Raw genomic sequence first — 14,441 nt, 5'->3', positions numbered from 1 at the left:
GCCGGATTTGGCTTGTAGTGTGCTGATCCCTCGTCTAGATGAACAAAAAAGCGATAAATCAATCTCTGACTTACAGTGTTCGTTGATTTGTAGTGTAACTCCGCCCACCGTGGCTGATGCCCACCACCAGTGTGAAGTCACCGAACACTGTTTGGGTGAAACATGCAGCACACGATTCTACAAGACTTCCACCAGACACATACCATGGATACAGATATCCTTAAGAGTATGAATAATAATAGTCCTGGCTGGTGTGGCTCAGTGGATTGACTGCCGGACTGCAAAGCAAAGGGTGGCCAGATCAATTCCCAGTCAGGGCACACACCTGGGTTGCGGGCCAGGTCCCCGGTAGGGGGCATGTGAGAGGCAACCACACATGGATGTTTCTTTCCCCCTTTCTCCCTCCCTTCCCCTCTCTAAAAATAAATAAAATCTTTTAAAAAAATGCAGTCTGCCTACAGAGAGGAGACTGCGTTTGCCGTGGGGAGCCTGAGGCAGGTAGGCAGGTGAGGGGGCTGTTGATGTAACCAGTACAAAGAGAACGAAGTTTCTCTTTGGAAAGAAACTCCAAAGGCTTGGACAAAGAAGACAAAGATGTGGTGGGGAAGGAGGGGAGATGCCAGTTATTCGGGAGTCAGAACGTCCGGGACATCGTGACAGGCAGGTGGCGCTGTGCAAAGGCTGAGGGAGACGTTGAAGAGACCAAGGACCAGGGCCTGAGTGTCCGCGGGAACCGGCGCCAGCCCCTGAAACTGAGAGCACGGGAGGAGCTGGTCTGGGCAGAAGATGAGCCGCTTGGTTTCGAACATGGTGCGTCTGATGAGCCTGGGGACACCCACTGGGAAGGGAGCCCCAGGCCAGAGACAAAGCCGGGACAGAGGGCCAGGGTCTGGCCTCTCGTGGCTCCAGCTCCTGGGAGTGTCCTCACTCCTGCCTCTGGCCTGGCCCTGGGTCACCACCTGTGGAAGCCGCATCCCCTCTCTGGGACTCAGTCCCCGCATTCGTAATGGGGTATCAGGCCCTGACTCCCATGCCCCGCCTGCATGTTGTGAAAATCCCATGAGATCGGGGCGGGCGTGGAGGAGGCCCTTCCTGTCCTGTGCTTTGCCCGCCGGAGCGTGGCAGGAACTCCTGGGGTGGAGAGGCAGGGCTGGCTGGGGTGCTCGGATCCCTGCAGTCCTGCTGGTTCACAGGAGCGAATCTCAGGCTTATGAGGCGGAGGAAGGGGCTGCCACGGGGGGATGTGATCCCCCCATCACATCCCCTCCCCTCGGGCGCTCCTGCCCTCCGGTGCCCTTTCCAGTCCACCAGCACCTCCTGGGCAGCTGCCCAATGCAGGTGGCAGACGGCCAGCTTCCTCTGCCTGTGCCCCCGCCTTCCTTACCTCTGCCCCTTCCTCCCACTCCCGGGGTGGGGGTGCTCATCTCAGGGGGCTCTTTGAGAAGGAGCCGGTAGGGGTTGCTGGGTGTGTGTGAGGGGGGTGGGGTGGGGGGGATGGGACGGACGGCGACAATGTGTCCCTGTGGTGGACACGGGCTCGGGAGCCCGAGCGCTCTGCTTTCTGTCCCAGAGCAGCTTCTTCCAGCCGGTGAGCCTGGGCACGTCGGCTTTTTTGTATCTCAGTTTGCCCTTCTGTGACAGAGGTACAAGAGTAATCCCCATGTCACCAGGGCGTTGTAAGAACCCAGTATATTAAAGTACATAAAGCACGGAGAAAAGCGCCAAGCACATGGTGAGTGCTCGCCCAGTACATGTCTCCTCTCCTGAGCGTGCCTCCTCTCAGCGGCACCCGTGCTGTATCCAAGGCCTCGCTCCTGCCGACTCAGTGACCTCCCCCTTCCTGTGCAACAGAGGTCCCTACCTCGGGTGCTGCTGTGTCAGGAGTGGGTTACAGATGGGCTGTGGTGGCGACCCCCTCCGCTCTGGGGACAGCCTGGCTTCCCCTGCTGGTCACCTCGGCCATTCTGTTGACTGCAGTGTCCCATGCAGAACAATCTGAACTCGGAAGCGTGATGATCAAGGCCTTCCATAACCCGGCGTTGGCGCCTGTCTGGAGTACCCTCCCATGTCCCTGTTCTCTGCTGACACCTCTCTCCTGCAGAGGCTCAGCTCAGGCAGATGCGCCTGCCCTCCTCTTCACTCCCACCGCTCTGCCCGTCCTCCCAAAACCATCACCAGCAAGGCCCCGCCTGCCCGTGCAGCGCCTCAGGGCGAACCGGGAACAGGTACCCTTACCTCAAAATGCCTTCTTCTACCTGCCGGAAGGCTCTAGGGACGGATGTGCCAACCCGTTAACATCTACAACGTGGAGGGTGTTGGGCCTGGGGGAGCCCTGACAACACCGGTGCCTCGGGGACACCTCCATGGGCCACGCACTGTGCTGGGTGCCTTATGTCAAATACTGCTCATTCCCCAGGGGGCAATCATCACTTCGAAGGTGAGCAAAGTGAGGCTCGGAGGCTGAGACCAAGGCCAGGTGAGCGGTAGGTGGCAGAGCCAGGGTGTGAACCCCGAAGCCTCTGAGGTAATCACCTCCATTAGAGTTGCCACCTTGGTTGCTACTTACACGCCTGCCCGAGACGGTAGCGGGAGCTCCCCCAGGCAGGGGCCGCGTCTCCCCCACTGCCGAAGCCCCGGAAACACGACGCAGAGCGGGCACGGGGTGAGCGGCACCACGTGTGTGTGGACGGGAGGAGCCTCTCTGCAGGGCATCGGGGTCCCGGGGGCTGTTCCCCTGAGGGGTGGCTGAAGCCGGAGAGGTTTGGACCAAGGCGTCCCAGAGACCCCTTTCAGCCGCCAAAGGCTAACGTTTAGCACAGTGACTGCTCGGGGTCTGTGCTTGCTGCCACGTCGGAGAAACCGTCTCCCAGGCACTGTTGGTCCCAGGGAGCCCCTCATCCAGGTCTCCTGAGCCCAGAGGCGGGCTCTCTGCTGAGAGGCGCGGGTTTGAGAAGGAGAGTCCACCCACCCGAGGGGGGGTGGCGGGACAGGCCTATCGGGGCAAATCTGAAAGCCGAGTTTCCCAGGGGGATCCAGAGCAAGGGGAAGGGTGTTCCTGGCAAACACATGACGGGAGGCCAGGGCTGGAGACGGGGAGACGGGGGTGGGGTGGGGGCTGGAGGTGGGGGTGGGAGTGGCAGACAGACAGACACCTTCTTGGCCCGGGGCCCCAGCACGCTTGTCTTTGGGTAGGTGACTTGGAGTCGAGTGCAATATTTTACTGCAGTTTAATGCTGGAAGCCTGATTGTACATTTGCCTGTCTGTAGTTACTGCCTTACTTGCCTTTCCAGAGCTCCACTGCTACAAAGCGGGGTGCTGTCCACACAGCCCCCTTTCAAGCCCAGGGTGTGTCATACAATCTGTCCACCAGCCGCTGCGAGCTCCGTGGCCCGAGCAGGCCAACGACGGTCTCCGTGGGAAATGGAGAGGAGCTGCTAGCACCGCCTCGGCGTCCCCGCTCGCCCTTCTTCTGGGGCAAGGCCCGGGTCAGCCTGGCCTGGGACAGGCGAACTTCTCCCTTCGAGTGGCCCAGTGGCAGCACCCAGGAGCACAGACTCCAAAGCTGTACTGTCTGGGATTGGATCCTGGGGGCCGCTTTCTAGCCGTGTGACCTCTCCGAGGTTCAGCTCCCTCACCCATAGAACGGTGCCTGTCTCCTGGGGGAAGGTATAGACGCCCCTTGCACGAGCGGCTGGCACACAGCAGACCACGCCAGCTTTGCTCACGTGTCTGGGTAGGTCCATGTAGCTGTACGTTGTAAAGAAGAAAAGAAAGTGACAGGAAACGTCCTGATTCTCTGCTGGTCTTCAGAGACAGAGAGAGCTTTGCTCTGCCAGAGGACAGTAGAGGCAGGGAATGGCCCTCCTTTGGGTCGGGATTGCCGCCTCCATGCAGGAAGAAGGCCAGGGGTGAAGTTGGTGATGCAAAAAGGGGAGGAACCACGCGGAGTCCCGCACCTCCTCCCGTGGAATGAGCCCTCCCCCCACCCCTCTGCCTGAGCCCTGTCCGAGGAGCTGCTGTTCCGCTCTGACCTCCCGAGGTCCCTAGGTCCCTCCTCTGTGTCCTTCTGTCCCGTGTGAGCTCCAGGAGGAAGGAGAAAGGCCCCTAGCTGCCTTGGTCCCCGGGTCCCAGGTTACAGAGATGGTGCTCGAAAAAGGTTGCTGAATGGAATGAAAATAATGTCGATTCTCTTGAAGGGAATGAATGGGGCTGAGGCGGCTCAGTCCATCCAGGTTGAGCTTCTGCGAAGAGCAGTGGAGGGTCCCCCCCCCCCCGCCCCTTATAGTGCCCACAGCCGTTCCTGGGCACCTGGCTCATCCTCAAATGTGGGGCATCTGGCTTCCAATGAATGACACACAGCCTGCACATCTTAAGGATATTTTATTTAAAAAACAAAAACCAACAAAAAGCCCAACCCAAGAACTCTTGGTTCTGGGAGTCTGGGAGCAGCTTAGGTCTGTGGTGAGGGTGGAACCTGGAAGACAGGTGGTGTGGGGGCCTCTGACCCTGTGAAGAAGAGCAAGAGCCCCCGGAGGCTGGCAGGCAGAGCCCCCCTCTGCGGCCTGCGCTCATTCGCTGGGAAAAGACCCAGAGAAAGGCAAACTAGACAGTTCTGGACAGGCCCGAGACCGCCTGGAAAAGTCGCCAGCCAGTTAGGAAGCAGGACAGGATGGCCCGGGCCTCAGTCGGGCCTATCCGCACCCTCCCGGGTGGCAGGGTTCAGCCCACCCCAGGGAGGCGGGCTCAGATAGGGAGACGCACCCCCAAGGACGGCGTGAGGCTTAAGCCTTTCGGAAGTTGGGGCCCAAATGAGGCAGAACCTGGAGGCAGCCCCAGGCCAGACTCCAGGAGCTCAGTGGCCTTGGGGAATGCGGGGCAGTGCCCGGATGGGCCGAGGCGGTGGGGGATTGTCCAGGACCGGTTCGGGCCGGGCCCGAACACCAACCCGGCGCTTCTGCTTGCGCAGCAGGTAGTTGGAGTACTGTACTTCGGGCATGGCCAGCTTGAGGCAGGCCTCAGTGGCCGGGCCGGCAACACCGCTGGGCAGGTCGTAGCCCATGATGTCCACCTTGCGGCTGGGCTGCCAGGGCTGCAGCTGCTTGGTGCGGATCTGCGCGGCGGGCCGTAGCACGGGCTCCTCGCCGAAGCAGCTCCGCAGCAGGCGCTCCCGGGCCTCACGCAGCTCCCGCGCCTCGCGCTCCACGCAGGCACGGCCAGCATGCGCCACGCGGCGCCAGAAGGTGGCGTTGAAGTGGTCGTAGAGGCCCGCGTCGAGCGCGTTCCAGGCGCGTGCGGCCTGCGCCAGAGACGCGGGGATGCTGGCCAGGCGCGAGCTGGCCGCGCGCGCGTTGAGCTTGGCGTAGAGCACGTCCTCCAGGTCCCAGGCCAGGAGCCGCCGCAGCAGCACGAGCGACTCGTCGAAGTACTCGGCGATCATGACCAGCGAGAAGACTTCCTCCACCTGGCGGATGAGGCCCGCCAAGTAGGCGGCGTCCTCACGCGGGCTGCGCTCATTGTCGCCGCCCAGGTCGTAGGCCAGCGTGTTGTGCGCGAACATGGCGAAGTGCTCGCCCGCGCGGTAGTAGGTCTCGGGCGCGTGCAAGAAGGCCTCGAGCGACGCGTTGGGCACGCGCCGGAAGGCGGGGCAGTACTGGTTGTAGTAGCTGAAGAGCGACTCGAACATGGCAGCCGGCTCGCGCAGGATGGTGACGTAGACGGTGCCCGGTGGCATGAGGCGCTCGAGCTCCGCCCGGTCGAAGCGCAGGTGGCTGGCCAGCACGTGCGGCAGGCGCGTGGCCGGGTGCACGAAGTGCGCCGAGAAGTTTCGCGGATAGCAGAACTGGTGCTCGCAGGTCGGGTGCGGCAGGGCCACCGTCAGGTTGTGGCGCTCCGCGAAGCGGAACAGGATGTTCTGCACCGTAGTGCCCGCAGTCTTATGTGTCTTCAGGAAGGCCACGGTCATGTGCTTGGGGCGCGGCGGCGAGTCCCGCAGAGGCGGGCAACTCAGAGGGAACAGCTTGGGGTACCTGCAGGATCCAGGGAGGGGTGCAGGGAGGAGGGTGTAAGAGGTGTAGCAGGACTTCTGCCCCTCCCCAAGGACTGTGGGGTGGGCCACAGAGCGGCTTATTTTGGGCTTTACCCACAGAGCAGTGGAGGGGCATGGAAGGCGGCCTCTAAGATGACCCACGTGATCCCTGCTGGCCTCCTGGTATTCATGCTCTTGTGTATTTCCTTCCCCTTGAGTGTGGGCGGGACTTATTGATGGCTCTAGGGAATAGAATGGGGCAGAAATGATGGGTGTCACTTGTGAGATTGTGGTACAGAAAGGCTATGGCTTTTATGTTGGTGTCTTTCTCTAAGAAAACTCATGCAGAAGGGACAGCAAGCCGCCGTCCTGTGAGCAGCCCTGCGGGGAGGCACCATGGGGCAACAACTCCCAAGGACCTGGGCCTGCCTTCAGTCCATCCCCCTACTCAGGCCTGCGAACAACCGGAGAGTGAGCTTGGAAGGGGGCCTTCCCATCAGACCTGCAGAGGGCGCTGCAGCCTCGTTAGCAGACCTCCAGCCACAGGCACCCGGCTGAGCCCCGCTGGGATTCCTGATCCGCGGAAGTGAGGTCATACGTGTTTGATACGCGCAGCTGCTAAGTTTTGAGGCCGTTCGGTTACACAGAAATAGGTCATTAATACAGGGCCAGTGGCTCCTGGAGATCCTTGAGGAATTCTGCTCTGCGGGTGCAGAGAGCGAAGACCAGAAGGAAAAGACTCATTTACAGAAGTCTGGCAACTCAGATAAAGTCACCAAATGCTCTTGCTATCTGTGTTCTTTTTCTTTTAAAGATTTTATTTATTTATTTTTAGAGAGGGAGGGAGGAAGGAAGGGAGAGAGGAACATCCATGTGTGGTTGCCTCTTGAGTGCCTCCTACTGGGGACCTGGCCACAACCCAGCCATGTGCCCTGACTGGGAATCAAACCCGTGACCTTTTGGTTTGCAGGCGGGAGCTCAGCCCACTGAGCCACACCAGCCAGGGCTCTGTTTCCTTGTTCATGTTTACTTTGCCTCCGGCTCCCCACCTTGTGGAGGCGTGGCTTGGGCTCTGAGGCAACCCGACTGTCACATGATTCTGGTAAGACCTCCGGATCTTGATTCACTCATTCAGCCCATGTGTTTTTTTTTAACATTTCTTATGTGCCAGGCACTGTTCTAGACTCCAGAAATATGATAGTATAAAAAAACAGAGAACAATGCTAGTCTTCAAGAAGCTTTCATTTCTGTGTCCTTGACCCTGAAACAGGGTGTTCGGGATTACAGGTGAGCCACGAGCGCTCTTCAGACTCTGCGTCGCTCTCCGGTTTCTTTCCTGCCACCGTAAGCACAGTGTCGGGAGGACAACTCTAAGCAGCTTTGAGGACAGCATGGAGATTTCCTGTCCGCGGCTGATTCAGGCTCGCGATAACGTCTACACAGACATTAAAGACCAGCCAATCCTCTGGCAAGGGGCCCAGGCCCACTGACACCCCTGTCCGGGGCAGACGCCGTAGGAAATAGGGAAGGGGAGGCCCTGAGGGGGTGCCGAGGTGTGTTGGGGTCACCTGTGAGCCAGGAGTGGGGTCGGGACTCCTGTTAGTTGTCCCATGGCATTCTGCGTCAGGGTGACAGGCTGGGGCACACATACCATCGTTTCTACTTCACAGACGAGGAAACTGGGGCCCGGAGAAGTGAGGGCACTTGCCCGGCACAGCAGAAGCAGTGGGAAGTCTGCGGTGCTCTGTGGGGGGCGCCCCGTGATGGGCGCGGAGGTCCTGGGCCAGACTAGAGTCCCCGGCGAGGTCACTGACCGACTTTGGGACTCTGAGCAAGTCACCCACCCTCTGCATGAAGGTCAGTCCCTGACCTGGGAGGCTGTGTGGTTACAAAGATGTGCGGGAAGCACTTTCAGGAGAGAGAGGGAAGGAACAAAGCCCGGGAGAAGACAGACTCTTGCGGCAGGTGCGTGGAATGGGAAGGAGCGCTCTCAGGTCTGGTGCGAACCAGGCAGCTGGCCGCAGGAGAACCGCCCCTCCCCCCACTGAAGGCCCCAACCCCTTACCAGCTGAGTTGTGTCCCCTGGTGGATGAGGAGGCTCAACGTGCTGCACCCCAGCACCAGCAGCAGGATTTTCCTGCGGCTCATCATCTTCGTGGCCTGCTGCAGGCGCTGGAGGACGGTGGGCATGACGGGGCGCGCACCCCCGGGCTGGCCAGGGTCTCACTATCCGGGACGCCCTTCGCTGGCGCTCATGGGGGCTCCTGAGGCTCTGGCAGCAGGGCCAGGGTTCCTGCGAGGCCTGGCAGGAGAAGGAGGCGAACAGGTTTACCGTGGGCAGAGGCTGATGGGCGCCGAGCCCCAGCGGACTGCTGCAAAGGAGCGCTCCCCAGAGTGGGGCGAGCAGAGAGGCCAGGGAAGATCAGATTCCTGCCTCCCTTCACCAAGACCCTATCTCCGCGTTGCTCCAGATAACTCCGTCTTGGGTGGAATTACAGCCTCTGGGGTGTGGCCAGCCCTGCAGGCTACAGCCACGGCCTCCCCTGGGCCCCGTCTCCGCTTCTCCGCCTGCCCCTAATCAGTCTCTGTCTCCTCGCCGTCTGTGTCTGTCTCCCCGGCAGACTGGCCTTAGCACCGGGGCTTGGCTCGGAGCACAGAAGCCTCACCCCAGGGTCCCCCCTGCCCGAGGGCTCCTTACCTGATGGTCGCAGCCAAGGGTTGGTCTTGACGCCCCAGAAACTGAGCTCCTCAGAAATTGACCAAGCCTTCACCTTCTCAAATCTCTGACCGAGGGAAGGGTCCGTACTGCAGGCTACTGTGTGTGCTGCACTATCACCTACTCAGTCCTGCTCGGTCACCTAACCCCCAGCAGGCACTCCACTTTACAGACGAGGAAACTGAGGCTCTGACAGATGACGCCCCTTGTCTGGGCCTCACTGCTGGTGCCAGCGGAACCTGGAGTCAGGCCCGCTCTTTCTGGCTGCAGAGTCCATGCCCTCAGATGGGGGTGCTGCTCCCGCAGAGAGCTGGTTTCCGCAGCCCGCCCGGGCTCCGGCACTCCCGCACGCTTCTGAGCCCCCAGCCCTCCCAGCTGGGCTCCTGCCCTGAGGGGCCCTGAGGGCCCCAGACCAATACATCCTCGAGGGAAAGGAAGGAAGGACCTGAAATCCCGGAACCCTATCCGGATTCCACCCCCGGACACCCGAAACCCTGGCCACCCCGTGCGCTCGCTCTGTGATGAGGCAGCGAGATGGCCGCGTGGGAGGTGCACGGCGGTGCGGGGAGTGCAGAGGGGCTCCCGCTGGCTGTCCTGCTGAGAGTCTCCGGGAGAAGGTGGGCCTCCGTCCCCGGTGAGGGACGGCGTGAGGGGCCGAAGGGCCTGCTTCCCGGCCACTCACCTGTCCCCACACACGGATGCCTCGGCTCAAGGGCAGTGCAGCCCCTGGCAGTGCCTGTGGAAAGTCTGCTTTGGAAGCAGTGCCTGTCCCCTGGCCACAGGTGGGGTGTCTGCCCCAGGGCCCTCCGTGCCCAGATGCTGGTTCAGCTTCTGCCTCACCTACGCTGCTCTCCAAGGGGGGGGGGGCTGGGACCCGACGGGCACGTGCAGGTGCGGAACTAGGGCACCTGGGCCCCAGGAGGGGTGAGCTAATGTGGAAGCTCTCTGACCGTCCCCTCGCCTGGCAGCCCTGGCCTTGGCTTCCGGTCCCGCTCCTTCCCCCCCCTGCCCCCCCGCCCCCGACCCCAATTAATCCTGGATTACGTTTAAACCCGTTCGGGGGAAAGGTGTCTGGTCAGGCCTCGCCCCGCTCCCCGAGCCCCGTCTCCTGGTTTCTGCCAGCAGCTGGCAGACACACTTAACCCGTCTCTGGAGCCAAGGAGGGTGAAGCGTGCAACCACAGGGGGCAGCCGAGGGCCTGGCCGAGAAGGGAAGCCCAAGCCCGCTCACCCCGGGTCTTCCCCAGGACTGTGGGGGCCGGCGAGGGCCAGCCCTGCCTGCAGGAGGAGGGCAGAGCGCGTGGCCCCTCGGCATGCGGACCTTCTTCCCTTCGTTGCTGAGCCTGCCTAGGGGACTTGGTGACCGCACGGTCTCCCAGAGGCGCACAGTGGGGAGCCAGCCCGTTGCCATCTTTGCTGAACTCGCTGAGGCCACCCTAAGTTTTCAGAGGACGGTGGGTCAGCCGAAGGCCTCCAGCCTTGAGGAGCCCGCCGTGGAACTTCCTCAGGCCGGATGCTTCAACCAGGCCCCCCAGAAAGGGACGGCGGCCTGCCTGGTGGTCTTCTCCACCCCATTCCCCGTCGCCCAGGGAGACAGCCAGCCAGCCAGCCAGCCAGAGCCCCGCGTGGGGCTGCCCTGGAACAGGGAGGGCGTCATCACAAGAGTTCTCCGGGCACCGGTTTCCGCTTGGCCACCAGCAGTGACGGGCCACTCATCACCATCCGATACAGCCCGGCCCACTTCTCAGCAGCCCTGGCTGTCCACACGTTCTTTCTGGGACAGCTGGGAGCTTCAGCTTAGGCCCTGCCACCGTCCTTCCGCTCCGCACGGTTGCTCATGCCGCCCTCCTAGACCCCACGGACCCTCTTTCTCCACGACAGGCCTTCAGGTGTTTGAAAGCAGTAACCCTGTCTCCTCTGGGTGGGCACTGGGCCAGGGCAAACACTCCGGGTCCCGCAGAGGGTGCTGCTCAGACACCCGGACATCAGAGGCAGCCCTCCCTCCCTTGGCAAGTTCACCACGTGGTGCCTGATCTGGAGACGGAGTCAGGGCTCTGGCGCCCAGGAGGGGCCGAGTTCCCCCCTCTCATCGCCAGGCTGGGGTGAGGCGGGTCTGCTGGGGCCAGGCCCTGGCTCCTGCCCATCCTACGCTTCAAACTACTTCCCAGCTCCCCCCCATGCCTCCTCCGCGGGGAGCGGGGAGCGTGTCCCTCAGCCATCCCAGACGGGTCAGCGCGCCCAGCCTCATCAGAGAGTCAGTGCTAATTTTAGGCAGAACGCCCTACCTCAGGCTGCTGCCCGCTTTTTGCAAATTGCTTTTCTTTCTCCAGGGAACCAAAGAAGAAAGGGAAGAGCTAACCAGAGCTCTGCAAACTGGCCTGGACGCCCACCCACCCTCAGAGGAGCCCTTTTCTCTCCCTGCTCCAAGCTCTCAGGCTGATACTGGTGTGTGTAGAGGAAGAGGGCGCCCTGTCCTGGACCACCCAGCCCTGACGACCTGGCCGACCCTTGGCTGACCTGGAGACTCCATCCTCACCTGAGGACCGTGCAGCCCAGTGAACGGGGACATCGCCCCTGGCACTCGAGAGGAAGGGGCCAGAGGCTGAGAAGGCTGCAAATTAGTGTCCCAGGAGATCAAGTATCTTTCCACCCCCCGCCTCTCCTGCCCTCATCCCGGCCTGCACGCGGTCCCTCTAGCCCCCTTTCCCTGTCATCCTTCCCCACGTCATCCCCACCTGCACATTCCCTTCCTCTCTTCTCTCCATCACTGCCTACCTCCCCTCGCCCCAATTCCCTCCGTTTCATCACATCCTCCCCCAGGGATCTGTCATTGGGATCTGCTCACCCTAGGGGATAGGCCAGATTCGCTCCCTCACCCAGTCCTCTGTCACTCCCCAGGGGGCCCCAAGTCCTCCTCCTCAGGGTCTCCAGGCGCTGGGTCCCCAGGACACTCTCCCGCCCACCCATCGTCCTCATCCCGGTCCAGTCCCCCCTGCCCCCCAGCCGCAGGTTGACTACCGCAGTACTCACGCGAGGGCTCTGCCTCCGACCTGGGTGGCGGGTGGTCGCCGCTACCTCCCAACCCGTCTCCTGAGATCCGCTGCGGGGCCGCGGGTGCTGGGGCCCTGCGCACCAAGTACCCGTTGCTCGCCTCTCGGAGCCTGGATGGGATCAGGTGGCAGCGTCTGCTGGGCTTCGCTGCTCTCGACTCTGCCCGCTGCCCGCCCCCCATCGCACGCTGGAGGCGGGGCGGGGGCGGGGGCCAGCAGCAGCGCGGGGGAGAGGGAGGGGAAGGGAAGGGGGCAGCGCTGGCTCGCGGGCAGCTGAACAGTCTCCGGGAGGGCGGCATCTTCGGATGCGGTCATCTTCCCTGGCGATCTTGCTGAGTCCGGACACCAGCGTGGCCGGCTCCTTGCCCTCATCGTACAGAAGGGGAAACTGAGCCCCAGAAGGTGTCCGGATACGACAGCACTGCTGCACATCCCTGGATCCCACTGGTCGTTGTTGGACTGGTGGGTCCCCGGGGGAGTTAGAGGCACAAGTACATTTATCTATAAGCATGCGATGCTCCCTGCTTCCTCCCCTTCTCTTCCACCCCCACCCCTGGGTCTGGTCTCATTTGCCCTCACACCCCTGGGTACCTGTTCCCCTCCAGCCCGAGGGAGCCCCTTGCTGCTGACCCACTCCCACTCTTTACGAGGACCCCAGACCCACTTATTCCTGACCAGAGCCTTTGTGGGCCTGGGACCTCTTGCCCAGGCACTTCGCCTGGGCCTGGCTGCTTCCACAGTTCTGAGGCTGCAGCAGTGATGGATGTAAAGGCTCTGTGTGAGCTCGTGTGTGTGTGTGTGTGTGTGTGTGTGTGTGTGTGTGTGTGTGGCGGCGGCGGGGGAGGGGGAAGGTCTTCAGTTTTCTACTGCCCTCTTAGTTCTTAGCTCCCACCACCTGGGCGCTGGGCAGCAGCACCTCCCAGAGTCCCGCCAGACACCAGGAGCCCCACATTTAGTTCTGTGGTTCTCCCAGACCCCTGCTTTCTGTTGCCCTCTTGGCCTGGTGCAGCAAGGATCCTGGAGTTGCAGCAGCCACCCTGAAGCTGGCTCTGGAAGGGACTGGATTCATTCTAGACTTGCACAGATAGGTTTCGTGTGAGGACCCTAACTAAGGAGGAGAAGGGAAAGGGGATGCTCAGCAGCAGGATAACTGCTTGTGGTCTCTGTTTGGGTTTTCAGTCTTCCCCTCTGGACAGTGGGGGTCCTACCCTGCTTGGGTCCCAGAGCTCTTAGGACAACATGGGGCCCTGCTTGGGCTGTCACTTTCTGGCCTAAGCAATGCTACCTCCTCAGCCATCAGTCCTTAGTTCTCCTGCCTCGGAGACTCGCAGCCCCTTCCCTGCCGCATACACAGGCCTCGGGGCCTCTAGCCTCAGATGACCCGCCATTAGCTCTCCAGTTTCAGGGAGCAGAGAGACACTTCCTTTGTATCAGGACTGGTTCTGCTCGAGTGGCCTGACAAGCTGGAGGGGAGGGCAGCGCTGCTTTTCCTTGTCCCTGCTGGCTTTGGCTTCTCCTCAGGGAGTGTCAGGAGACTGGGATGGTGGTAGTGATCGAAGTGGGGAGGGTCAAGGTTCAGGCAGGAGCGAAGAGAATTTCCTAGCCAGTCCTTTACTCGGTCTCTCAAACCTCAGCTGCACTGGACCTGGCGGCCCATTCTTTCACTGCTGCCAGCGATTTCTCTGCTGGAGGCGGTGGGTGAAGTGGAGCATGCTAGAGATCTGAGGGGCGTGGGCGTTTGCGGGGGAATGAGACCATTTCACCTGAGTTTCCTGGTTGTTTCCCCCCATGCACACATACGCACACAGGTAGTGAGCCTGCCAGTCGGAGACAGAGCTAGCCTGGCAGAGGAACCTCGGAGCTCGAGGCAGGCGTGGGGAGAGAAACTGAATTGACTGGTCAGGATAGGGAGAGGTGAAGCCGGGCAGGCAAGGGCGCACCTGTCCATTTCTCTCCCAGGGACACGGGCCACTGGTGCGGGGTGGGGCAGGAGGCAGGGTCGACTTCCCAGGAGGCTCCTGGGGATGAGGGAAAAGTTCCTGAGTTTATTTTGGACATTTAAAAAGACACAAATCCTGTCGCTGGAAAGACTGTTTCATTTGCTTCCCCTCCAGTAATCATTTATGGAGCATTTCTTGAACGCCAGCAGGCCCCTTCTCACGTTCTTGGGGATAAAGGTGGGGAAGATGGGGCAAGAAAGACTTGAAAACAAATGGTGGAGGTTTGAACGTGTTATGGGAGCTCCATGCAAGGACAGGGACATGGGAGAAAACCTAACGAGACGACATTTCAGCCGGCCTGAATGTTGGGAAAAAAGGGCTTTAAGCGTGGCCCTCTCCCCCAGGTTGGTAGCTGGAGCTCAGCCCGGGGAGGTCCGCTCTTCTACCGGCTCTGATCCCATTTCAGCGCGTTCACCTGGGCTGGGGGTGGGCGGCAGACAATCACACAGTTTTATCACAGGTATGGGCTGCAACTTCCCGCTTTTTGGCGCCCTCAATGCCTGGCCGCCGGGGAGTGAGTCCTTAGGGGTCCTTGGGAACGTCAGCGTCCGGGCCTCTCTCGCTTGATTTGGGTGTCGAGCCGGGAGACAGCCGGCCGGCGAACCGGCAGATCAGACACTGAAAACAGCCCGGTTTGCTCCGGCCCCCAG

The 14,441-nt window shown here is 61.4% G+C and overlaps 1 protein-coding gene across 2 annotated transcripts; it reads right to left on the bottom strand.

Moving 5' to 3' along the window:
- Positions 1-4,362: 4,362 nt before the first annotated feature.
- On the bottom strand, positions 4,363-11,951 carry GAL3ST3 (galactose-3-O-sulfotransferase 3). 2 transcript variants are annotated; one of them, XM_045855193.1, is made up of 3 exons: positions 11,772-11,951; positions 8,092-8,328; positions 4,363-6,027 (listed from the first exon to the last, which is right to left on the bottom strand). In XM_045855193.1, the coding sequence occupies exons 2-3, from the start codon at positions 8,214-8,216 to the stop codon at positions 4,854-4,856; spliced, it is 1,299 nt and encodes a 432-aa protein (XP_045711149.1). In that variant the 5' UTR covers positions 8,217-8,328; positions 11,772-11,951; the 3' UTR covers positions 4,363-4,853. The 2 variants fall into 2 exon arrangements, with proteins under 2 accessions (XP_045711149.1, XP_045711150.1); XM_045855194.1 differs by lacking the exon at positions 11,772-11,951 and adding an exon at positions 6,145-6,268 and having other exon boundaries at positions 8,092-8,194.
- Positions 11,952-14,441: the final 2,490 nt, after the last annotated feature.

The sequence above is a fragment of the Phyllostomus hastatus genome, unplaced genomic scaffold, assembly GCF_019186645.2.
Source record: "Phyllostomus hastatus isolate PE091 unplaced genomic scaffold, TTU_PhHast_1.1 phas_scaffold_11, whole genome shotgun sequence".
NCBI lineage: Eukaryota > Metazoa > Chordata > Mammalia > Chiroptera > Phyllostomidae > Phyllostomus > Phyllostomus hastatus.
The sequence above is the reverse complement of the archived record's forward strand: the minus strand, read 5'-3'. Positions and strand labels throughout refer to the sequence as shown.

Bases quoted from the DNA above. Each gene is read 5' to 3' on its own strand.
- GAL3ST3 (XM_045855193.1), bottom strand. From the start codon at position 8,216: ATGCCCACCGTCCTCCAGCGCCTGCAGCAGGCCACGAAGATGATGAGC. The intron at 6,028-8,091 runs GTAAGGGGTTGG...TGGATCCTGCAG, and splicing joins CAGGGGACACAACTCAGCTG to GTACCCCAAGCTGTTCCCTC.